At 45.0% G+C, this 25624-nt stretch overlaps 1 protein-coding gene across 1 annotated transcript in view; it reads left to right on the top strand.

Moving 5' to 3' along the window:
- PKD1L1 (polycystin 1 like 1, transient receptor potential channel interacting) overlaps positions 1-25624 on the top strand; it is a 1386277-nt gene that overhangs the window by 776663 nt on the left and 583990 nt on the right. The window contains exons 32-33 of the mRNA XM_085607392.1: positions 2537-2732; positions 25376-25432. Coding sequence (XP_085463518.1) covers positions 2537-2732; positions 25376-25432 — 253 coding nt within the window. The remainder of the gene's footprint in view (positions 1-2536; positions 2733-25375; positions 25433-25624) is intronic.

Genomic DNA, 25624 nt, shown 5'->3' with positions numbered 1-25624 from the left:
TATAAAAGAGGAGATTGCTGGTGTCCTCACTAAAAAGTACGTCTGTGACAGGAGGTTGACTTTACATGTCGCCTGGACTTGCTTCTCTACCTCATCTCTCCATCTTGGCCAAGCAGTCATGGTTGAGTTCAGGAAACGTTGTGCTAAGGTTCAGGTGAGGGACAGTACAACAATATTATCACAGTTGCAATAAATGTAATACAATTGTGGAAAAAAAGACAACCTTTTAATAGATGGAAATAGGCATATACAGTCGGATTAGTAATCAACATCACACCAAGTGACAAAATAACACAAGCAAATGCATTTACAACTCATGGCACCCCAATTACACAGGCTGAACATGGTTCATGATCAGTAACTCATTAAAAACAAAGTACTACTCCTAATACAACACAGAGGATTTCAATATATCTGTTGAACCACAGTAATTCTTTAAACAATGTTTGTTACTCCAACCCAATTGTGAACAGCAGGCAACTTACTAACTAACCCACATGATACAAAATGTGCAAGCTGTGGGAGTAAAGTAGTTTGTCACACTGAACTCCAGCTTCTCAGTTTTCACATCCAAGAGTTATGGAACTGGGAGTATTTTTTTATGTCCCGTTTTAGGATAAGGCTTCTTTTCTCAGAGGGGCTTCTGGGAAAGAACAGACTGGCACTGCTCCCAGAATTCACTGTTTGGCATGGGCTATATGACACCAGGCTGACACACTCTCCACAGACTTGTGCTGGTGGGAAATCTAGAGTATCCCCCTCAGACTGGAGACAAACCAATTGAGAAATTAAGGTGGGATGGGGCTCTCCATATTGCTTCTCTATAGGCAGTAGCCATCCTCCATTTTCACTGTTTCATACTAATCGAATGTTAGCAATCATCTAAGTGCCAACCAAAATGACACACAACAAAGTAGTGTTTGAGTTAACCTTTGTCACTGGTGATTACTGGAGGAAGCACTCCAGGCCATAGTTCTTCACACAGTGTGTCACTTTAATTTGAGATCACCCATAGGCAAATCAGTCTCGGTCCTGCTCATGCAGGAACAGTTCAGACCGAACTGCTAGACCAGGTCTTATCCAAATGGGAAACAAGCAGTGCCAGACTGACCATTCTTTGAGAGTCTAATTCATCAAAGAACAAAGTGATGGAATGAGTGCTTGAATTATTTTCAGCCACAGGTGGTAGCTCGGGCGAGATTTCAGTACAAGGTCAGCGAAATGCAAATCTGTCTTGATCCTGCTCCCATAGTAATCCTCTAGCTCAAATGACCATCAAAACAGGAACACAAGCAAATCGACACTGGTTTTGACTTATTTAGGCATCATTACGTGCAGCTTGCATTCTAAGGAAAAGCGAGCACATGACCCACGTCTGGGTATACATGTCGTATGTAAAACATTTAATGTAACAAACAAAATTATGATGGAAGGAACGCTTGAATTAAACTCAGCCACTTGTGATTGCTTATGGCTACCTTCTAGTCCATTGTTTTTTTACCCACTGTACCAGACCAAGACTACACATATCCAAATCAGTTTAGAAGCCACTCCAGTAGAAATAGTTTGACAGTTTGTAGTCATAACAGGTGCAACGAAGGTTATTGCAATCAGATTTATGTCCAAACTCATTCTGATGTTTGCGACTTTTACTACAAATCCATCGCAACAACAGGCATACACATTTTTAAAGAAGGTGGCCCGTTTCACGTAGGCTACAAGATTTAATTTTCATGGGTAGATAAATAGACATGACTTCTGAGTGCAGCTTCTTCACCTCAAAATCTATATAATGCCTCCCGCCAGCAAGGATTTGTACAAACGTTTGAAGGGAGGTAGCCCTTAAGACTACAAAGTGGGGATACCAATTTAAGGATTATCCAATATTAGGGCTTACACCCGAGTGACGATAAGGAGCACATGATCGGCAGTTTTGAGGGCCCTGGGGGGTTAGGTGGGCCTCACCCTTTATCAAAGAGGGAAAAACACAGGGAAACATCAAAAACAGAGGAAAAATTATGGAGATGGCCCAGTTATGCACATGATCAGAAGATTTCATTCTTGAAATATTCATTATGTCAATCTAAATGAAATAACAACTACAATCATTTTAGTAATAATCATACTGACATCTTTTATTGAGTACACCACAATCAGAATTGTCTTCAGCCTGTTAAGCTTGATGGAACTTGTACACAAAGATATAAGGCTGGGTTTGTTTTGCCAGGATTCCATCGGTTACCTGCTGACACTTAACTTACTGAGATCCCAGACTAGTAATGTTGCTTTTGTATGGTTTATTTTACTTTTTTATATATTTAGAGACAAGTATGGATTCTTCTCACGAGCTCACCTCATGCTTTGGTATGTCTTAATGTATATTTACATATCCATGGAAACACTACGTCAAGCATGCCAAATTTCTCTACAGTTCCATGCTAATGCTGCCCATTGATGTGAATATTTCTGTTTTCTTAATGTATTAAAACCATCGATAAATATGCACTGAAAGCTAAAAAGTTTATTAAATCCGCAGGTATTTTCAGAGTTTGAAAAATATTTCATTGCTGTTGCTAATGGGAAATCATATTGAGACCAGGAATTACATCACGCTGATAACCACAGTGCTTAACCGCTTGCATACAGAGGAGAACAAGACCCTGTATGACTTGCAGTCCCTGACGAGAAACACCTTCATCGCCTCTGTTTGCAGCTTGCCAGTCCAGGATCAGGTACAAATGAATTTCTCACTGTGAAAATGAAACTAACCGCATGCTGTATCTTTCATTAGAATTATTTCGTACCAAATAGTTAATTCGATGAAAAATGCATTCTTATGAACACCGAATTTTAAAACAGTAAGAATCCTGAATTTTGTTTTGATTTAAACCTGACACACATACCTGTGAGGACCAAAATCAGGTACGTTTTTCTTATATTATGTAGGAGCTGGAAATGAGAAAAACACATTTTGTAACCTATATTAATGCAAAATACGATATTTATGGAGCTTTGCATTCTAACGAATAAGAAGCTTGGTTCAGAAAAACACCTCCTAACGTCTAATGTTGGTATACTGCAAAGCTGCTTTAAACTGAAGCTGCCAGTGATGAGTATCATTCTGTTGAGGCATTAGCATTTTGACCCAAAGTACAGATTAGAAATCTTTGCAAGGCACATTCTGAGATAAAACCTCATATTTGTAATTTGAATAATCTAAAATGAATCCCTTGAAATGATTTTATCACTTCTTAGTAATTCCATAACTCCAGTTCTACTTCCTCGTCTCAGTCCATACGTCATAAAATGTGTGCATACCTTGGAGACAGGCACCCCACTGCCTGCTTAAAATAACACAATGTAAACGCCCCCTCTTCAATGCATACCTGTGAAGGATCCCCTCTATCACCCACAAAAAGAGAATGACTAACAACGAAACGGCCAGAGGGACAGTGTTTTATATCTCTGACCCAAGTAGTGAGGTAACAACAAAGTCTGAGTTTTGAGAAAAGGAAGGGACAGAAGGGAAATCCTTAGATTTTTAAATACTGTCCTCACCCAGTAGTTAGTGGCATGGTTCATCATAGGGCTGCTTGTACGCCCAGATGCAGACCAACACACTGGATGAAGCGCTGTTTTTGGGGGGGGGTTAGTGAGGTAAAGAAAAGAAGGAGGAGGAAAGTATCCCTCTGGACGGATCACTAGTGCAGAAAAAGTGAGTTAAAACTGCCTCAGGGGGTCCCGCCTATATTCCTCTTATTGTTGGACTACCTTGGCAGCATCAAAAAAGCAAAAGATGGGGGAAACCAGGAAGAAGCTACTACTCCATACCTCCCTCCACATATACAAACATGTTTGAGCCACCTATCTATGCCCTTTAGCTCTCTGGCCTTCTTCAGGGTAAAGACCCCTCTCAGGGTTTCTGTCTGTATTACTCTGTGATCAATTGTTACCAAGTGGTTAATTTAACCTTAGTAGTTTTCTCCAAAACACATTTGTTTTTATTATCCGAGTTTCATGTTTAACTCTCTGAACCCGGAGGACACGGAGTGGCGTGATAATGCAACACCGACCCATGACAAATGTGTGACTACAGGGCAGTGTTCCCATGAAGGTCCCGGGTATTTGTTGAAGCCGATTAATCAGCTTATTGGGAGAGATGGTATCAAAAGCTGAGGACAAATCCAATAGGATCAGCATCGCAGATTGCCGAGCATCGACAAGAACGCGTATGTTATTAACTGCACTTATTAAAGCAGTTTCCGCCGCATGGCAAGATCTGAATCCGTACTGGGAAGGATCAAGAAGATGATGTTGCTTAAAGTATGCACTCAGTTGGGAGTTAAGATGTTTCTCCAAAATCTTAGCTGGTAACAGGAGTAAGGAGTTTGGTCGAAAGGAACAGACACATATTGGTGGGTAAACAAGAAGTCATGCGATGGTAGTCCCAAGGTGCTTGGATGATGGAGGAAGAAGAAAAAGACAAGGCAGCCTATATAATCTTGTGCCCATATCATCTCATGCCAAGACAAGGTAGCCCATATTATCTCCTGCATCCAGCAATGGGAGGAGGAGGATGAGAGAAGGCCTTCAAGAATCGGCCAGAGCACCTACATGGCCACTAACCCATATCCAAGACCGGAAGGGAAGACCATCCACAAAGGATTCAAGAATATATAAATATTCCCAAGAATAAGTCAACCATCCACAGGCCAGCAGAGGAAGGACAGAAACCAGGCACAGACCTCACAGCCAAGATCCAGACCGTGACCATACAAGGATCACACAAGAGGAAACACCACCTCATGGATTGCCACAAAGGCAAGGAATATTTCAGATTGAAGCAAGTCAGACTATCGGGGAACTAGCAGTTTACCCCAAACAGGACAAAAGTCCCTCACGCCCCTTGGCCCCTGATAAGGTCAAGTCCCAACTAGAATACACAGAACACTCTACCACCAAACTGCATGCCCAATAAGAAGGTTGGGGCAAGATAAACTAAAAAACAAAAGCTTCACTAGAAAAAACCAAAGGTAGACTGAGGGTCCAAAGTGCCTAAAACTCTCAAACCCCAATTTTTCAGAAATCCACACAAAGCCTAGGCCGATTGTCAGGAAGCATCACCATTGAACACATGATTGGTAACTATAAGCTCCATATCTAGAGGGGAGTAGTAGGAGCACGTCAATAGGAGACAATACAAAAAAGGCAGAGGTGCCAGCCTTAAGTAATAATGAAACCCCCTTAACAAGAGCCACAAAGTGAGTGGGAAGTAGAGTAGAATACCTCCAAAAACCCAAGCACAAGATAGGGGGAGTGGGCCAAAGCAATAAGGCAGAACCAGCCTCCTAGCAGTCAACGAAGGAGCCACCCCAAGCAGAACCACCAAGGAACACCATAGAGCTAGCCCAAGAGGGAGCAAGTGGAGACTCAAAAAGCCAATGAGTGTAGTGTGCCACACCAAGACCCAAATGCTGAGCTACTGGGCCAGTCCACAACAAAGCACAGTGACCAGCACACTGCCGAACTAAACCCAGAGAAAAAAAGTGGAACATAAGGGCCACGCTAGAGAACATGATGGAGAAGGAGGTCCTTCTTGCAAAAACAGAGGCACATCACGTGCAGAGGATGACCAAACCCGATCAGAGTGTTTGGATCAGTCCACCAGCAACCCACACACCAAGCAGAAGTGGGTGTGGTAGCAGGATGGACCACACACACATGCATAGACAATGCTTGGAAGAGCACAAAGTACAGCCATATGAACCCTGAACCATACAATTAAGAAATGGGTAAGTGAGTAAGACTGCTAAAGACTGAGGCAGGGCAAAACTCAATTGGAGCCAAAGCCCAGCACATGCATTGGGGAAGACCAAGACTAGCCCACTTCTCAAATGAAGCAGAGTAAACCCAATCCTACTCGCATCTCCATCAGGGAGGCAGGAAAGGACAGGCCGAAGATCAAAACCAGCACCACATAGGCCCTAAACAAGCACTGTATAGGCTCTAAACGAACACAGAGGTCGAGGCACAATGGCAGACATGAGACTGGGATCTAGGAAACACATCTCATAATCAGCCAGCATTCGTAGTGCCCAGGGGTATCTTGGTGCTGGGGTGCGAGGTCTCCATTGTTCCAGCTCCCCCTGTGATAGGTCTTGAGGAAACGGCAGGAAGAGGGAAGACACAAGAAGAAAAAGGCAAAACAGACGGCAGAAAAATGACCAGAAAAGGCAAAACAGGACAGAAAAACAAGCAGAAAAGGCAAAAGGGAGCAGAAGAGGGCAAAACAGAGGGCAGAAAAACGAGCTGAAACAGCCAAACCGAGGGCAGAAAAAGAGCAGAAAGGGATAACACCGCACAAGAGGGCACAACGGAGGGCAGCAAAATGAGCAGAAAAGGGCAAAAGAGAGGCCAGAAAAAGGCAATATAGAGGGCAGAAAAATTAGCAATAAAGGCAAAACAGAGTAAGAAACGTGCAGAGGCGGCACAAACAAAGGACAGCAGGTAGACGGGCAGCAGAGGTTAGTGGCCTGCTAGCAAGCTGGACAGGATAACTGTCACAAGGGTAACTGGCACGAAGACCTGCTCAATGGGGTCGTGCTGTGGCCTCCATTAAGTAGGTTCTGGAGGGAGGACGAGGCACTGAGTGGCGGAAGGAGGAAAACGGCATTGGGAGGGAAAAGGCGGGAATACATGAGCAGAAAAAAGGCAAAACAAAGGGCAGAAAAGGCAAAAGAGCAGGAGAGGGCAAAACGAGGCAGAAAAACTAGCAGAAAAGGCAAAATTGACAGCAGAACAACGAGCAGAAATGCAAAATGGGCAGAAAAACAAGCTAAATAGGCAAAACAGGGGGCAGAAAAAGGCAAAGCAAAGCAAAAGAGGGCAAAACAAAGGGCAGAAAAATGAGCAGCAAGGGCAAATGAGGGGAGAAATGCGAAGCAGAGGGCAGAAAAATAAGCAGAAAAGGCAAAATGGGGCAGAAAAACGAGCAGAAACAGGCAAAACGGAGGAGAAAAACAAGCAGAACATGTAAAACAAGGGCTGGAAAACAAGCAGAAACAGGTACAACAGAGGGCAGAATAATGAGCAGAAATAGTCAAAATAGAGGACAGAAAAAAGTAGCAGAAACAGGCAAAACAGAGGGCAGAAAAACGAGCTGGAAAGGCAAAACAGAGGGCAGAAAAATGAGCAGGAAAGGCAAAATATTTGCAGAAAAATTAGCAGAAACAGGCAAAGCTGAGGCAGATAAACGAGCAGGGAAGACAAAACAGAGCAGAAAACGCGAAATGGAGGGCAGAGAAACGAGCCTAAAATGCAAAACATAGGGCAGAAAAACGAACTGGAAAGGCAAAACAAGGGGCAGAAAAACTAGCAGAAACAGGCAAAACAGAGGGCAGAAAGACCTGCAGAAAAGACAAAGTGGAGCAAGAAATGAGCAGAGGCGGCACAAACAGAGGGCAGCAGGTAGACTGGCAGCAGAGACTAGCGGACTGCAGGCAAGCTGGGCGGTATAACTGTCGCAAGGAGAGCAGGCACAAGGACCTGTGCGCTCATTATTCCATGCCCAGCATGGAGAATAGGTGGAAGCACAAGACAAGCTGAAACCATCTCACACTCGAGCAATCAAAGGGAGCACACACCTTTCTACCAAATAAGGAGGCTACAGTACTCCACACTGAGCAGGTATACTCGAGACCTAAGCTGAATGGGAAGTGATTGAAGGGCAGGGAAAACATCAAAACCCGTACCACATGGTTCCATAAAGCCCAGAAAGGAGATAGAGATACACACGGCCTTTGGACAGGGAGTTACTACATACAGCCCATAAGTCCCTGGCACAGAAGGGAGCACGGGTGAAGGCCAAGACCTGCCCACACCTGTTATAAAAGTGGTGGGGGACAGACTCAATTTTCTGTCATTGTAGAGGCCCCAGTGCTGAACAGATGGCAAGGACACCCCAGCTTCAAGCCCATCACAAAGCACATCGAGAGCACCCTGGTCTCCTAGTCCAGGGATGGGGATGAGTTGTCCACAGAGGGACCGCCTCGCAAGGCAGAACAAACCCAGCATTGGCCCTCAAGCCCATTAGGCAGTGCAGGCCAAAATCGTAAGGTAACTCACCACACACACAAAAAAAAACAAGCACAGGGATTGGGCTACCTAGCTAATGAGACAGGGAACATCCCCTAAACTTAAAGCACAGCAGGGAGCAGAGTGGGATCCCAAGCCCAGCCCACACCACAAAAAGAAAGGGTTCAGAAGCACTCACATTTCCTACATTAAGGGGGAACTCCACCATTGCTCACGACTGGTTTGTAAGCGAGCACATCCATGTACGGCACACACCCAACACTGGTGAGGGTGGATCCACCTTTATTGGCAGATGTTCAGATTAACACCAGCCAAGAAGGTGCTGGCCTAATACTAGAACAGCACCACTTAATCACAGACAATATTACTATGGAGAATGGGGTACACCATAGCCGAACATGAAGCAAGAGAGGAAAACAAGATAACACTTCACAAGCCCCAAGCCCAGTAGGGAACATGGCTGGAAGCCCAAGCCCAGCACGTACACTCTGCAGAGGAGTAGGGAGGGGGCAGTCATCTGTCTTTTGGTGGTGGGACTCCCAAGCCCCATGTTCATTAGGAAGCATACACAAGAGAAAGCCCATACCCAGCTCTGCAGTCAGTGCGGTGGGAAGGATCCATATCCATCTAATTGACAAAGAAGGAAAACATCCCCAAGCCTAGCAAAGAGCCCCGGAAGGTCAAACACAAAAATCCATACTACAAAGCCCCGAACAAGCAAGCATAAACTAGGCCACAATCTCTTTACAGGCCCAGGAGTCCAAAACAGCCAGGAAATAAATCCCGAGCAGGCAGAAAAAAAACTAATAGGACTCCATCCAGAGGCTGCACAGGATGCCTGGTCCCACAGCAGCCTGACAATAGAGCTAGGTTCTGGGTAGGGGTGGTCCTTTTGGTCCTTTACAGGCACGCATTGGGGGTAGTTTACTTTTTTCAATTAGGCAGGCAGAAGGGTACCTATCTCCCAAATGCAGATACAACTCGTGACATAAAGACTATGACGAGGCACTAATGAGTAGGTAATGTTTACTTTTCAAAATGTGTGAGACATTAGAATATAGAACATGAACCTATTCAAGGACAATTTTTATTTTGAATAGGCGTCTCAAGTGTCTGTTTGGTATCCTTTTGAAATTCTAATCAAATAAGGATACAAAATGTATGTATGTTTCCGACCCTGAAAGATTCTGTGTAATCTTCGAATTACACATTTCACACTGTTAAAAATATGTATATTTTAACGTTTAATTAGGTTATGAAATCATCCTCAAACTAATATTTGTCTGTAGCACGAATTATTGAAAAATCCTGATAACTCTGACCCTCATCAAGTTCAGTATTCGCTTTATTTGATCACATTAGTTGGTTTCTGTTCACCTAATCTGCAAACATTTCCAGTCAGCCCTTTTAGAAAGTATTTTGCATTATGTTGTGCAAATGGAATGACCAAAGCCATGCTCACAATACTACAGGTCTGTATGTTACTGGTGTTGGAGGTCTTTCTGTGTACAACATTATCCATAGAGATATAATTTTTTAGGAAACACTGCTTATGCCTCTGCCATGAAGCGTTTATTGGTAGGGTTGCGTTTATTTGGTGAGCTCAGGCATGTGAGATCTATTCGTCATCTCCATTGGTCTCATGATTTACTGAAATATTTTGTGCATTAATCCTTGCCTTGCCAGTCAACAGGTTAATCTAGACAAATATTTACAGTATTTTCTATAGGTTGCAGGTTTGCTTATGTACTCTAGTACATAAACCAACAGATATTTTTAAGGCTGAACTGACTGTAATTCGATATAAGAATTCATGCAAAATAAGAGTTGATAAATGGAGCAGGAAATTTGAAACTAGTGGCACATAAAACAGAGGAATCTGTGCAAACCAGATTCAATAGATTTGTTCTGGTAGTTCATATACAGTTCTTTACGTAAAGCGGCCTTTGCTGCAAATTTAATTCAACTTTAGGTCAAATAAGAGGAAGTCAAAAGAGGGGTAAAGATTATTTTAGAAAAAAGGAGACCGTAATGGATACAATTTAGGGATATATATTTTCTTAATTGAACAAGTAAGGGCACGTTGAAAACCAAAGATGGTATTCATGTGTAGAAAAGTTGAACCAAAGAAGATACTGACAATGCAGGAATTTGCTCTAGGAATGAGAAGTGGCAAAGAAGAGTTGAAATACAAACCTTAGATGATGCTAATGGACAGCTAGATATATAGGATGAGAAAGATACAGGGGAAGAGAGGCTTTGAATGCTTTGAAGAAAACAAATATTGATTCTGATAGTCTTCTAATCACAGATTCCTCACCTTTTGAAATTCCCAGGTGTCTATCAGAAGCTTTTGCATAGCAATTCCCTCCAGCGTCGACAAGTGTCATTGTGCAATGTTGTGCTACCTCATGCTGCTGCATCCTGCGCGAACGTGATGTCAGGACCAGTATACATGTCCCCTTCTTGTGCTGGCATCAGTTCCTTTCTTTCTGCATCAACCGACGGACATGCGGAAGTGACATCAGGACTAGTATATATATATCACCTGCTTGCTCTGGCATCAGTTCCTTTCTTTCCACACCATCCAAAGCGGATCCGGAACATCAACTGTCATTTGACAGATTTACGAATTTCTTAGAATTTTTCCCAGAAGTGTGCAGGAATGTCACCTAAACCAGTAGGCTGTACACAGTAAGTGACGTGTATCCGAGAAATGTTAGTTAGTGAGCCACACTATGATTGCCTCTGGTGCCTTTTCATGTACCAAGATGAACAGAAAGGCCATCCTTGAATAAAAGGCTACCTTGGTCATCACAGGGATGTGGAAACTGAAGACTCGTTTTTGCAGTGATGTCGTTGATTCTGGTTGAGTATCCGATTATACGTTCTGATTCCGAGACCAGTGCTCCGCCAACCACAAGGGCTTATGCTCAATCTGAGCCTGTTTTTTCTAGGGAGGGGGAGGTATCTGTTGGAATGTCAACTTTATGTTCTGGTTGATACTGTAGAGAATTTACAGGATGCAGATGGATTAGACACTTCACCTGAAATTGGACTTGGCATCATCTAAGCCTACTATGACTACAGCAGACGCAGTCTCCTTTGCAGCAGTTATAAGGAGAGCAGCAGAAACTCTTGATCTTATTTTACCCACTCTAGAGATAAAGATGACTTTGTTGACAGAGATGCTGGACCCCTCACAGTAGCCATTGAATGAGGCTCTGACAGATGTCTTAGTGGTCACCCAGACTAGGCAGCACCTTACCAACCAATAGATCAACAAATGCAAGAAGGCACTCACCTACTGCTGGGGATTCAGGTTTCATTTTAGAGCAACCAACACTTGCAAGATTTGTGTTGCATACTTCTACAAACTGTACTAATCCTAATACTTTTCCTACTTCTCCCCCCTGAACTCAAAGAACATGGAGGATATGTAAAGTAGATGTTTTCTTCGGCCTGTTCGACCGTCAGATCTGTGAACACATCACACCTTTTAGGAATATGCTCCCATGCATTGTGGGAGCTGATGTGTTACCAGCTGTCCTGGATGAGGCATCACTGATCTTACAGCACTTCGTTGCTGATGGTCAAGATGCAGCAACATTTTCCAATAAATCTGGTCTGGACAGAACTGAATGTTATGGAAGGGCAGTTGGTACCAGTGTGGTGCCTCTCCACATATGTGCAGCAGGCACTGATGTATAAGATATAAGGGATGAAGGTGAAGGTAGATTCAGCTGTTGAAAGATTTACAGAGAGGAGGGCCACCACCCGTTCTTTGAACTTGACTCTGGGAGTTTCCCCAGAAGCAACGTCCTTTTCGTGGCTTTGAAAGAGACAACCTTCAGAGGCAGTATTCGTCTCAGTTGCAGCAGACCACCCAATCCTTTAGAGGCTGTGGTCAGGGAAAATAATGGCATCATTCAGGTCCCCAAGAGCAGCTTTCTGCCCAGACCCTATCCCCCACCCAAGAACAGCGGCATCAAAATCCTATTAATTTGCCTTTTATCTCTATGGTTGGAGGAGCATTACTTCTGATCAATGGGTGCTCCTTATTGTGAAATAAGGTTACTTCCACCAATTCTTTACCTATCCTCCAGACATGGCACCTACACTACAACTGTTCTCAGGGGTTTACTGGTATATCCTCGAAGGAGAGGTTATAGCTCTCTTGCCCAATGGGAGCTGTAGATATGGTGTCATTTTCAGAAATTTGCACTGGCTGTTACTCCTGTAACTTTCTTATACAGAATAATGATGGAGGCTTTCGCTCCATTCTAGATCTTCGCCCTCTGAACTTCTTCTTGAGGAAAGACAAATTCAAGATGCTCACCCTGGAGCAAGTTGTCTCCGCCCAGGGTCTGGGAGACTGGGTGGTAGCATTGGACCTGCGGGATGCATGCTTAATATTCCCATCCTGTAGTCCAGCAGGTGCTACTGTTGGTTTGTGGTGGGCCAGGAGACCTTTCAGTTCTCTATACTCCCCCTTGGCATCTGGGGTATTCACAAAGTTGATGATGGTGGTTGCAGGGCATCTGCGGAGGTTGGGAATACTGGTCTTCCCATATCTGGTCGACTAGCTACTAAAGGCAGGATGACGTCAAACCGTTGCAAAGTATCTCCAAATAGCGGTGGACCTGTTGACATTGTTGGGTTTCTCTATCAACATGCCAAAGTCACATCTGACTCCTTCACAACGTCCCTTTCATAAGAGCTGTTCTGGATATGGTGCTCTTCGGAGCCATCCCTCCACGTCAATGAGTCCAGAACATTTAGGCTATGATCTCGATGTTTCAGCCTGCAGCCTTGGTCTCAGTGAGAGCGACTGAGGCTTTTGGGACTTTTGGCCTCCTGCTTGTGGACCACACCAGGTGGCACATGCAGGCTTTCCAGTGGGATTTAAAGTCTCAGTGGGCTCTGCACAAAGGAACTCTGTCACTCTGCATTTGGGTGTCCGAGGAAATTGAAAAAGACCTGCAGTGATGGTTGCTTGACTGCAATTGGACCGATAGCGGACCCCTCTCACTACCCACCCCCTAGAGTTAATGATTTTGATGGATGAATCATTACTAGGTTGGAGAGGTCATCTGGGGGAGGTGGAGGTCAAAGAATTCTGGTCTCAGATGGAAGCTCACCTCCACATAGACCTGCTGGAGTTGTGAGTGATTTGCTTGGTACTAGAGGCGCACCTCCTGACTATCAAGGGGGGAATGGGTGCAGGTTCACACAGAACACCGTGTGGTATTGCAACAAACACAGTGAAGTGGGGTAGTGGATTCTGTGCCAGGAAGCTCTTTGACTCTGGAAGTAGCTGAACGTTCATGATATATCTACCATCAACAAGCATTTGGCTTGATCTTTAAACACGAGCGGACAAACTCAGACGACATTGCCCAATTGGACCATGAGCAGCAATTACAGTCAGAGGTGGTGCAGGGAATCAGACAGCACTAGGGAGAGCCCTGGTTCCATCTATTTACCATTGCAGAAAATGCAGTCCTGAGAGCAAAGATGGCGATCTCTTAGCCTAATTGTTTGCCCGCACTCCTCCACTCTCCCAATGATTGGCAGACTCATGATTAGCTGCAGCTGGAGGTTGCAGGTCTCACAGGGCTGGCTGCATGGAGGTGAGATGCTGTCGTGGAGATCGGCTGCTGCTCGGTGTCTGGCTTGCGCTATTCAGTCTGAATGAAAACGGAGGAACCAGCGTGAGATCAGTCATGATGGGGCACGGAGGAAAAGCTGCAAATCAGGTGACCACCGGATTGATCGCAGCAGGTGGAGCGAGTTCTGGAGTGGCTCTTGAGGCATCCAAGGAACCTAAGCAGAGAGAGTGCCATGGCAGAAACAGACAGACTTTCCAGGTAATGGAGTGTAGGAGGGTGGGTCCCTGCAAACAACCATTGCTTCTTGGTTTGCACCCCATATACCAGGAGAGGTAAAGAGTAACAACCCCCCAGTTGAACTAGGTGAAGATGCCCATAAACAAGGGGAGGGGAATTTTATGCATGAAACTCCTGAAGCGACAGCTAAAGGACAGTGCGATCTGAATGGTGGCACAGACAGTGGAAAGGGCCCCTCCGAGACAACTGCGGGAGATAACCCAAGAGCAACTCCTAGCTAGAATCAGGAGGCCGTCCTAAATACAGCGGGATCTGGCGCAACTCAAGGGGAGGATGTGAAGATTGCTACAAGCGCAATAAAACCCAAAGAAATGACACCGCCAGGGCCAAGGAAACTGAGTTATAAACAAATGGGAATTCTATCCCCTGAGTGGCCGGAGGAGACATTTTTCTCTTTAACGGAAGGATTGGTCTCATCGAAGAAAGAGGGTCTATCTTCTAACAGCAAAGTTACCTCAGACTCCGACAATAGCGCCTCATTGGATGACCCGCAAAAGACACAAAGGAAGAATACGTCAAGGAAGAAATCTAAGGGGAGGAAAAAGGAGAGTGCAATAGGAAACAGTAAGCAGCAGTAGAAATGGGACTACTCCAATGCTCATTTATCATTCCAAGAGCCGGGATTAAGTGATCAGGACAACGCCGATACAGGAATGGCAGGAGGAAGACAAGAACCATCACTTGCCACCATCTTCTTGTCCTTTAGACAAATGCAGGAAGATAATCGAAGTGAAAGCCCACTGGCAAGAATTGCCTCTAAGAAACTGTAGGGGGGATGAGAAAATTTAATAAAACCTGTGGAGAATTTGCAGAGCGTTTAACATCAGTAGAAGGACAAACAGTGACCATGGAAGCAGAAGTGGAAGCCCTGAAAGCCCAAACTTCCAGAAACAGGTCTTCATCAGTTAATATTTAAATCCGACGCTTATGGCTCTATTGACAGCAGCATCGCCCTGGACCGAGAAGAAATAGTGACCCTCATCCTGTTCAACCTCTCCGGTGCCTTTGGTACTCTCGCATAACACGTTCATCAGAAGACTCCATGATATTAGAATACAAGGTTCTGCTCTCAAATGGATCTGTTCCTTCCTCATGGGAAGAAGCCAAATGGTCAGGCTGCCACCATTCACATTAGAGACCAAAGAGATTGATATGCGGAGTACAACAGGAATCTTTCCTCAGACCCACCCTTTTCAACATATACTTGACACCGCTTACCAACATCATCCGATCACAAGACATCACCGTCATCTCCTACGCTGATGACACCCAACTCATCCTCACCCTCACAGACAAGACAACCACCACCAGGATTAACTTCACCTCCTGCATGACCATGGTAGCAGACTATATGCGAACCAACTGCCTGCAGCTCAACTCTGACAAGACAGACGTACTGGTCTTTGGCAACTTGACCTCCCCCTCGAATTCCACCTGGTGGCTGTTGGAGCTAAGAACAAGACCCACACCCACACAGCATGCAAGAAATCTAGGTATCATTCTAGATGACAAGTTCAACATGGTGGCTCAAGTAAACGCAGTGTGCACCTCCTTCTTCCACATCCTACGCATACTCCAAAAGATCTTCAAATGGTTGCCTCAGAACATCAGAAGGACCATCATGCAAGCACTCCTCACCAGCAGGCTGGACTACTGCAACACTCTCTATGCTGGAATCTCCAAACAACACTGATGCAAGACTCGTACTTAACCTCCCATGCCACACCCACATAACACCACACCTCAATAAGCTTCACTGGCTCCCCATTCACAAGTGCAGCCAATTCAAAACTCTCAGACACAAATACAAAGCCCTACACAGCACAGGGCCAGAATACCTGAACAGCCGCATACACTGTCACCAACCCACCAGACAACTACGCTCTGCCTCACTCTCACTCACACACTCACATTCCCTGCCTCCACAAAAGCAAAACTGGAGGTTGCTCATTCTCCTACATTTCACCCAAGACATGGACTGACCTCCATCAGATCCTCCTCCTCACTTCTTGAGTTTCGCAAGAACCTGAAGACCTGGCTCTTTGTATAAGTATAAGCACTTTGGGTACCACACAGTTACACACTTGCCCAAGCACCTGGATACACTCTCAGGTAATTACTGTGCTATTCAAATCAATAGAACATCACATGACTCTAGTCCTGCACCTGAGGCTGCACAACCTACACCTCCATGCATGAAGATTGAGCAGTGATAGTTGATGGGATTTGATCTTCCTCCCAAAATAGTTGGCGCTATTCTGGCAGCTAGACATCCTGCTACAAAGAATGATTATGCAGGATGCTTGGAGAAGTTTGTTGTGTAGTGGTCTTCTCATCACATCCAGCCCCTCCAGCCTTCCAGGTCTAGTATGTTGTTGGCTTGTTTAGCATTGGCCCAGCCAGATCTGGCTGTGGCCACGGTTGAAGGTTACTTATCAGGCCTTTTTACATTTACTGGGTCGACCATCCATCTTCAGATCACCTACTGTGATGCGTTGTTTAAAGGGACTGTCCCATACGATCCCATCTACTCCTTTTTATGTCTCGCCTAGGCAGCGCGCATGCGCTGTCTATCCGAGACATCAAGTAATGTGTATCATGGGTGAAACTTCGCCTGTTGCCAGGGAATTTCTCCTGCCGCTTGCCATTTGTAAACACTCGCATTGATTTTCCTAGGGGGCTTATTATTAGCTGTAGATCCGATGTGTCACTTCCGTTTATTCCAGAAGCAGCACCGCCTAACTACAGTTTCCGGCCACTCTTGTGGTTAATGTTGTCTGAGGGGAACTTTCTTTTTAGGGCCCCACTTGCATACACAATCAGGACGAGTGCCGCACTGTTAATTATGCATAATCAGCACCCCGCTGTTAATGGTGTCAACGTTTTCTCCAACCCGTCCCACCGTCCCCCCTATTGTTCCTATGTGTATGTCGTGGCCGTCGTCCTCCCAAATGCTTTTTTCACCAGCTCGGCACGAACAATGCCAGCGTGCCGGCGTGATTAGTGTCTCAGATTAGAAGCACACATTTTATTTCGCCACCGCCATTTCACCATGCAAGCAGCTAGCCATTCCCGTCCCTTGGTGCTGCACGGACTGCAGATTATCGAGAGCCTGGCGCCCCCAGGGCTGCCCTTTGGACATCTCTGCCAGAGTAAAAATTAAGCTGCAGGTAGGCTACCTGACGAGCTACCATTCGTGGTTTTGCCACGCTTGTTATGTAGTTGCACATGTTTTTGAGAATTTGGTGCCCAGTGCGTTGTGGCAGCACGGACCTACACCTCCCTGCAAAACATGGCCCTCCTTGATCTGACACTGATGTAGCTGACGCCAGGATTCGCGGTGGAGCAGCGCGGCGGATGGACTCACTCAGTGTGTGTGTCTTGCTGCTCCAGCCAGTTCAGTGCTTCCGGAAGGCAGCTGTCTTGGTAATCTCATTCCGCGGGAGAGCACAGGGATCAGACTACTCCAGGCGGCTAATTATCTACAGCTACTCTTCAAGGTCGGAGCGGTTTATCCCCCTCGTGCATGTGTGGGTGTGCGTGTCTGTGTGTGTGTGTGTGTGTGTGTGTGTGTGTGTGTGTGTGTGTGTGTGTGTGCGCGCGCGCGCGTGTGTCTGTCTGTGTGTGTGTGGGCATGTGTGTTTGTCTGCAGCTCACCTCCTTTGTGGTCTGAGGGCTCGATTCCAAAAGAGCATGTTTGCATTTCTTCCTTCTGGGAGCCGTGTACCTTGTAATCCTTGTTTAAACAATTCTTGGTTTAGTTTCTTCTGTACTCACGTGGTTGATGGGTGTTTATACGAATCGATTAGCCCTCACCAGCATGCCGGCGATAAGCCCTGCATTGCAAACCTATGGCATTCCCAGCCCTTGACTGGACAGTCTGCATAGCAGCTCTGAGGCTGCACACTCACACTGGTAATTCATGGTTGAGTGCTCAGTGAAAGTGCTTGTGTGCCCACAAATGCGCCACCAACTTTTCCTTCCACACACTCCAGGCTGGCGCCCCTATCCAAAGTGTGCCGTCCCTGTGTGCTGATGTCTCTTGATATGGCCTGGCGGTAGAAAACACTCCTGACACTGACAGTGTATCGCAGCTCACCATCTGCTATTGTAAGAATCGTGCGATGCGGTGACCAATCGGAGCAGTTCACCGCCCTGCACTTTGCCTCTCAATCTGCCCTAGCGAACTTAAATTAATGCTCCACCATTGAGGTTGACCCCTCTTCCCCCCTCCCCCCTCCCCAAATGCTCTAACCCAGGGGTACTCATAGTACGGCCCGCGGGCCGCCAGCAGCCCGGCAACCCTTTCTTGGCGGCCCGCGGACCTTGCAGACATCGTACCGGTGTTTGTTTAACAGTGTCAGCAAACACGTGGAGCTGCTGGGGCGCTAAGAGGTGAAATACAACAAAGCCTCGTTATCATGCAAATGGCCTCTTAAAGACCTGTGAAGTACTCGGGTGGGTCTGTGTGTGTTCCCTGGAAGGGAAGCTGCCTCAGCTGCCAGGGGCATAACGCAGCCCCCGCGGGGCGGGGGCCCCCCACGCTCCAGGGCCCCCCTCACTCTAAGCGAGGGAGACGGCTGCGCCTGGAAGCAATCCTCTTCAGCCTCCCCAAGTCCCCATAAATTAAACTGTGCGCGCACACCACGGTGACGGCATCTAAGCCTCAGTCTTCCCTCTCATTCTGTCTCGCTCCTCATTTAGTGAAAACCGAGACTTCAAGGAACGGGTATTACCCTCTCTTTCCTCCTTTCGTTTATTCGCTCCCCTGTGAAATGGATCCAAAAAAGAATAACATTTTTGCTGGAAACGTTGTCTTTCTCTGACACAAGTGCAGCCTCCGGGTGGAGAGAAATAAAACATTCCAAATGTGAAAAATAAATAACTAATTAAAGCAAGACAGAGTGGTTGCAAGATGTCCAGATTGATTTATTTACACCTAAACACATTAGTGCCACTTTACAGTGTTTGCCAGTGAAGTGATACTTTTGTTTACTCCTCTCTCTTTGAACAACATAGTTTTCCCTGTGTGGGAAAGTGCACCTTGCCTAGAGGTACTGAAATACCTGCTTGATGGGTGAATTGGAAAACAAAATGTGTACAGCGACTGTGTGTTTACGAATGTAATCTTTTTATACCATACTGCCTATGTTTTGAAAGAATATAAGCAATGGGCACTGAAACGGGTCCCTTCCGGGCCCTGTAGTCATGGCCTTATCTTTTCATGCAAAAGCACTCACTAATATCAGAATAATGAGTGTAAAAGGAAAAAGGTAACCATGACTGAGAGGGAGGGAGACGGGGAGAGGGAGGGAGACGGAGAGGGAGGGATAGAGGGGGAGAGGGGGAGGGAGGGAGACGAAGGGAGACGGAGAGAGAGAGAGGGGGAGAGAGGGAGGGGGAGAGAGGGAGGGAGAGAGAGGGAGGGAGAGAGAGGGAGGGAGACAGAGAGGGGGGAGACAGAGAGGGGGGAGACAGAGAGGGGGGAGACAGAGAGGGGGAGACAGAGGGAGACGGAGAGGGAGAGAGGGAGAGAGAGAGGGGGAGAGAGAGGGAGGGAGACAGAGGAGGGAGGGAGACAGAGGAGGGAGGGAGACAGAGGGGGGAGGGAGACAGAGGGGGGAGGGAGACAGAGGGGGGAGGGAGACAGAGGGGGGAGGGAGACAGAGGGGGGAGGGAGACAGGGGGGAGAGAGACAGAGAGGGGGAGACGGAGAGAGACGGAGAGGAAGAGAGACGGATAGAAGGAGAGAGACGGAGGAGGGAGGGAGATGGAGAAGGGAGGGAGATGGAGGAGGGAGGGAGATGGAGGAGGGAGGGAGGGAGATGGAGGGAGACAGAGGGAGGGAGACGGAGGGAGAGGGAGGGAGACGGAGGAGGGAGGGAGACAGAGGAGGGAGGGAGACGGAGGAGGGAGGGAGGGAGATAGATGTGTATGCCGGGTCCGGTGGCTCAGTAGACGAAGGCGTCCGCTGCAGGGACCTGTGTTCCACCTCATGGTCACAGTTTTTTTGTTGCTCTAGTCCCGCCCCCTCCCCAATGACCCCGCCCCCAAGGTGCGGCCCTCAGCCACAAACCACACTGTAAATTTGGCCCCCAAGAGAAAGTTTGTGAGTACCCCTGCTCTAACCGATCCTCCCCTGGAATCCCAACAAGGTGTTGATGAATTGTCCCCTAATGTGAAGGGGAGCCATCTGAGCCAGTGGTTTTTTTTCTTGTTGGTGCTGCCTGTTGCCATCCTAGCGCTCCACTTATGCCTAATTTCGTTTCTAGTTTTTGGGGCACAATCCTACTAAACCCTGACACCCCCCTCAGCCTATTACCATGGACCCTGGGCCCCATTTGTGCAATGCATCATTTATGGATGCCGCATTTGTATGTATATGTATCCAGAAATGTCTAATAAATAGCAGAATTGCAGGGGTAGAAGTGAAAAGAGGACGGCCTACTTCTGTTGTTACATGGTATGTCTTCTATAGTCTGTAAGCCCTATTTTCTTTAATGTGTTTCACCTACTGCAGCCACACATGTTTTCCTTCAATATTAGTGCACCATGCGCGCTTTGACTTTGCAAGCATGTGTATCAAAATAGGGGTTTGCCCAAAACATCCCACTAAGACGTGAAGCAACAAAAGTTGATCTCCTTACGGGAACAAATGGATGTAGCTTTAGCCAGTCAACTTCTTAATTGGTCACTGATTTGATCTTTGCTTACCAATTAAATTTCAAAACCTATTCTATCTAGCTCATTCCCAAACTAATGGACCAAATCATAAAAAAACATAATATCACCATATATATTCAAAATACTTATTAGAATATACGTAAAACATATATATATATATATATATATATATATATATATATATATATATATATATATATATATATATATATATATATACACAGATCTTCAACATAAACCTAGACAGATACAGTGTACCAACACATATATTAGATATCCCTATACCAATAGGGACTCTCTTTACAAGCAGGCCGGGACAATGGCTGTGATGTCTCGCATTTATAAATATATATAAAACACATAAATATAAGGCAGTGTCATTTACAATGCCGATAGCTCAAATTCGTGTAAAAGTGAGACCTATTGCATTGCAAATGCTTGTTTAATGCTGCAGTGGAATCTAAATCTTGTCCTGACCTACTAGATGTGCTTGCCCTTTGATCCTATGCACAGTTGTCCTGTTCATTTACTTACACTTAAACCGGTGTTCATCATCGCTATGATATCTGCCAGGCAAGTGAGTTAACTTCAGGCTTTGTCTTCTGTTCCACCAGTTGTATTCTTTTTTGCGGACAAAGTAGACATTTGAACATAGGCAGCATTACTGCCTAAGATAGTCATGCCCTTTCATGTTGGGCAGTACATCACCTTGTCAACATTTTATGCACCGCCTCATCCTTCAAAGGAGGAGGAATGACTCGATCCTAAGAAGGCCCTTATTTTTTGCATCAAGCAGACCAGAGAACCTCAACACAATGACTGTTGCAAAGAAAACTCCAAGCCATAATCTGTTGAAGAGGAGTTTAATCCAATCACAACCTCAAGTCGGCCCTTATCCCAATCTGTCACCAAGCATCAACATTCCAAGCAAGTACATTCCATAGTGAAGAAGGGAAGGGGACACTGGAAAAACCAATGAAACCATGATATAACACAAACGAATAACTTCATGAATACACATATGTGAATACAATTAAATAGCTGAATAGTGCATATCATAGATTAGTGTCAATACAACACATCTTCACCCCAAGAAAATATTAATGGGGAACATAATCTTTGTGCCAATCCAGAGGATAGTGGCGACGGATACCACAGTCCCCTTCAGATTGCTCATGACCAATTGAAGTGGTGTCATCAATGACACCGCTCCCCTCAATGGTAGCCTCCTTACATCTCGATTCAGTCCATACTCCACACTCTTCCATCCTCCAATGTCACAACATTGGTATTGACTTTACATATTTTAATCAGTTGAGAAAAAACACTGTTTCTGCTTGCCAAACCAACCTCGGACTTGACCACAACCCAGTCACCCACCTTCCATCTTCCAACTTCAACACCATGCTTCCTATCATACCTTCGTTTGTACTCCAGTTGATGACCTTTGATTCACTCACTCACTTAATCATGATGAACACCTCCTAGTTTTTCCACCACCCATTCAATTGGGGAACAATTTAGTACCAGTCAATCTACCGTTGAGAATGGTAAAAGGCACAACACCTGTGACTGAATTTGGGGCAGTATGATAAGACCAAAGTAATATTTTCACAGCAATGTCAACTGCCACTCCAGATATTTGGGCAGATTGCAAACATTCCTTCAGTATACAATTTACCCTCTTTACTAGATCATTGGCCTTAGGACAATACAAGGCCGTCTTCAAATGAGCAATGGATACGTTTTCTAAAAATTCCTTCCTTCATTTTTTCAGAAGCAAACTGGACACCATTATCTGTAACGATAGTGCTAGGCATAGTCTCCATCAAAAATGTGTCTGAAAGGAAATTGGTCATGTCCTGTGTAGAGATACGATTAATCACTTTAACCACTGTCCAACGTGAACAGTAATACACCAATACAATCATAAATTTTCCGTACCATAGAGAAAATTTGAGAGGACAACTTGTCCCAAAGTTTTGCCGGCACACTCACTGGGGGCGGGGGTGCTTTCCTTACATGTTTGCTTTTATTACTCAATGAACACTTGACACATTTTTTCACTTTATTCTCGACCAGACCATCCATTCTAGGGAACCAATACATCGCACTCACTTTGGCTTTAGTGACACTGCGACTCAAATGGCCTTTATGCGCCAAATCAACAATTCTTTCCCAAAGATCTCTTGGAGGGAAAAAAATTTCCCCTCACATAACCATGTCGTTTTGCAAATACATTTCATGTCTTACTTCCCAATACCCTTGTATGATCTCAAGAAGATCATTGGATTTATGAGGCCAACCCTGGACGATCTTTTCTTTTAATGCAGTGATGACAAGATCACTACAGGAACACTCAATCAATTTTTCTTTAGAAATGCCAGGTTGAGTTAAAAGCAACACAGGTACCGCATCATAAACATCATTGTTCTCCACCAGCCCTTTACTCGGGACTAAGAAAGGCACCCAATTCTTGTTTCCGTGGACAAAATCCATATTAAAATTATATCCTTCCAAACCTAACATCTATTTGGCAATACAAGGTGTGGAGTATTCTCTACCTGTGGTGGAAAAAATATATGTTAGAGGTTTATGGTCCATTTTAAAAGTGAATGGGAGACCCCACAAAAAATATTTAAAATGAGTGATAGCCCACAAGCATCCACAAACTTCCCTTTTGATAGTTGAATAGTTAAACTCAGCATCCTTCAGCACTCAAGAAGAACACGGTATTACTCTTTCACTACCATCCTCCATATGCACTAGAGACTCCCCTAATCATTTGCTGCTAGCATCCGTATACAGAATTGTTCTACGTGTGGAGTCAATGTATCCCAGAGAAGGTTCTTTGACAATAGCCTGCTTAATATCCTCCAATGCAATCTCTCAGATGTCCCCCCACAAAAATGGTTTCATTTTTTCAAAAGGTGCCTTAGCGGAGCACTAAAGTCTCCAAAATTCTTTACAAACTTTGCCATGTATCCCACCAGACCCCAAAAAAAATCAAGTCCTCTTTGGAAGTGGGAGCAGGAGCATCTTAAGTTGCAACCACTAAATCCAATTTGGGTTTTATTCCATCTTTGGAAACATTATGACCTAAATCATCTACAGAATAAACACAAAATTTGCATTTGTCCATACTGACAGTAAGGCCCGCATTCTTCTGAGTAGTAAACACACTCCCAAGTGTGGAATTATGATTGTGCATCAATTTTTCGTTTGTTGGACACCAAAGAACCACCTCTAGATAGGTTATCTTATGCATTAGGATCTGCTATGGGCTGGCCAAAAAGCAGCCCCCGGGTGGTTTACATGCTTACTCCGCCCGAGCAAAGGCTGCAACCCTGATGCTAGTGCAAGATGTGTCTACCTTAGACATTTGCCAGATGGCTACGTGAATGCCCCTTCAGATGTTCAGAAAACACCTTTGCCTATACAGCCAGGTCTGGTGAACCAAGCTCTTCGCGGATCTGTCTTGCAAGATTTCCTAGTCATCCCAAAGACTCTCCACCTGGGAGGTACTACGTCAGTATTTATTCAAAAGATGCGGAATCTGCGGTTAGAAATCTCTATCAGAAGAAGAAGTTACTTCCTTTGGTAATGCTTTTTCTGGTAGAGACTCTAACTGCAGACCTATTGCCTGCTGTTGCTACTCCCATTCTGTGGCCTAGTCTCATTCAGACCAATCTTAATAAAACTCCATCTCAAAAAGTTCTGTTCACTGTTTCATATGGGTTTCTGTGGGCTTCCTGTCTGCATCTGTTGGCACGGAGAATGTCCAAAAAGAAACCGACACCAGCGTGAAAAGGTGACATATATGTACTGGTCCCAAAATCACGTCCGCAAAAGACGGAGAAGCATGACAATGCACAATGCCACCTGTCAACGCTAGAGAGAATTGCTATGCAAAAGCCTCCAGATCCAATCTGACGCCTGGGGATAGTCAAAGATTCTCTACCAGAATGGCGTTACAGATGGTAAGTAACTTGTTCATCGAGGGTAGATTCAATTAGGAAAAAGAGCTTCATTCAAAATAATGTAAAAGGAACAAAAGAGAGAGAGTTATTGTGACAAATCAGAGGACAAAGCTCAAGGGCCTGTGCATTCCACATTTCATATTTTGGTAAATGTACTGTATTTTTAACCTCCGGTGACTGACGCTCCCGAAACTTTATAAAGAGTTGCACACCTTTTTCTTCATTTCTGGGGCTGATGGTGATCTAGTAATGCACAATTTATTAAACACTAAGTTCACAATGCCACCCACCCATTTTGCAATTCCACCCCACTCAGTTTTTAACATCTTGACAGAGCATCAGATGTTTATAATTGCATATAAGCCTAAGAAATAATGAGGTTGTTATAGGCTAAAGTTACCTCTAGTCCAACCTGGCACACGTTGTTTAAGGCTTAGTTGTTCAAAGTGGAAACGGCGAGGGCAAAAAGGTGTGTATGGCCACCCATCTAATGGCATGTGAAACAGCCCTGGGGAACTAATGATCCACGCACATGACTGACTGCGACCAGAAACAAACCCAGGACACAATGATAAGAATTCAGTGTATGAACAATAGAACAAGTGTATGATTGAAAAAACGTGGATCAGAAAGTATTCAAAATGATAGAAAAAAATATTTCAATGATCAAATTAAAAAATGTTAAATTGTGGTTCTTTTCCCTTTTAGGAAGAAATAACTGATTTGTTATTAATGCTAAATGATCTCATGAATACTACAAAACAGGTACAGTGATTAATTTCCATGCATTTAGCATTGGGGCCATTGATGAGATGCTGAAAATTAATGGTGTGAATTCTTGGTGTTTATTGAAAGTGTGTTTATGTAGATCATTTGTACATTGAACTCTATGCCATTACACTGGTCTTTTGGGGCTAAGAATGAGAGTGTAATCCTGTAAAAATAGTCTTTCGAGCT

The sequence above is a fragment of the Triturus cristatus genome, chromosome 5_2 (assembly GCF_964204655.1).
Source record: "Triturus cristatus chromosome 5_2, aTriCri1.1, whole genome shotgun sequence".
In the NCBI taxonomy this organism is placed as follows: Eukaryota; Metazoa; Chordata; class Amphibia; order Caudata; family Salamandridae; genus Triturus; species Triturus cristatus.
Note: the sequence above shows the minus strand (reverse complement) of the source record. Positions and strands in the feature narration are given on the sequence as shown.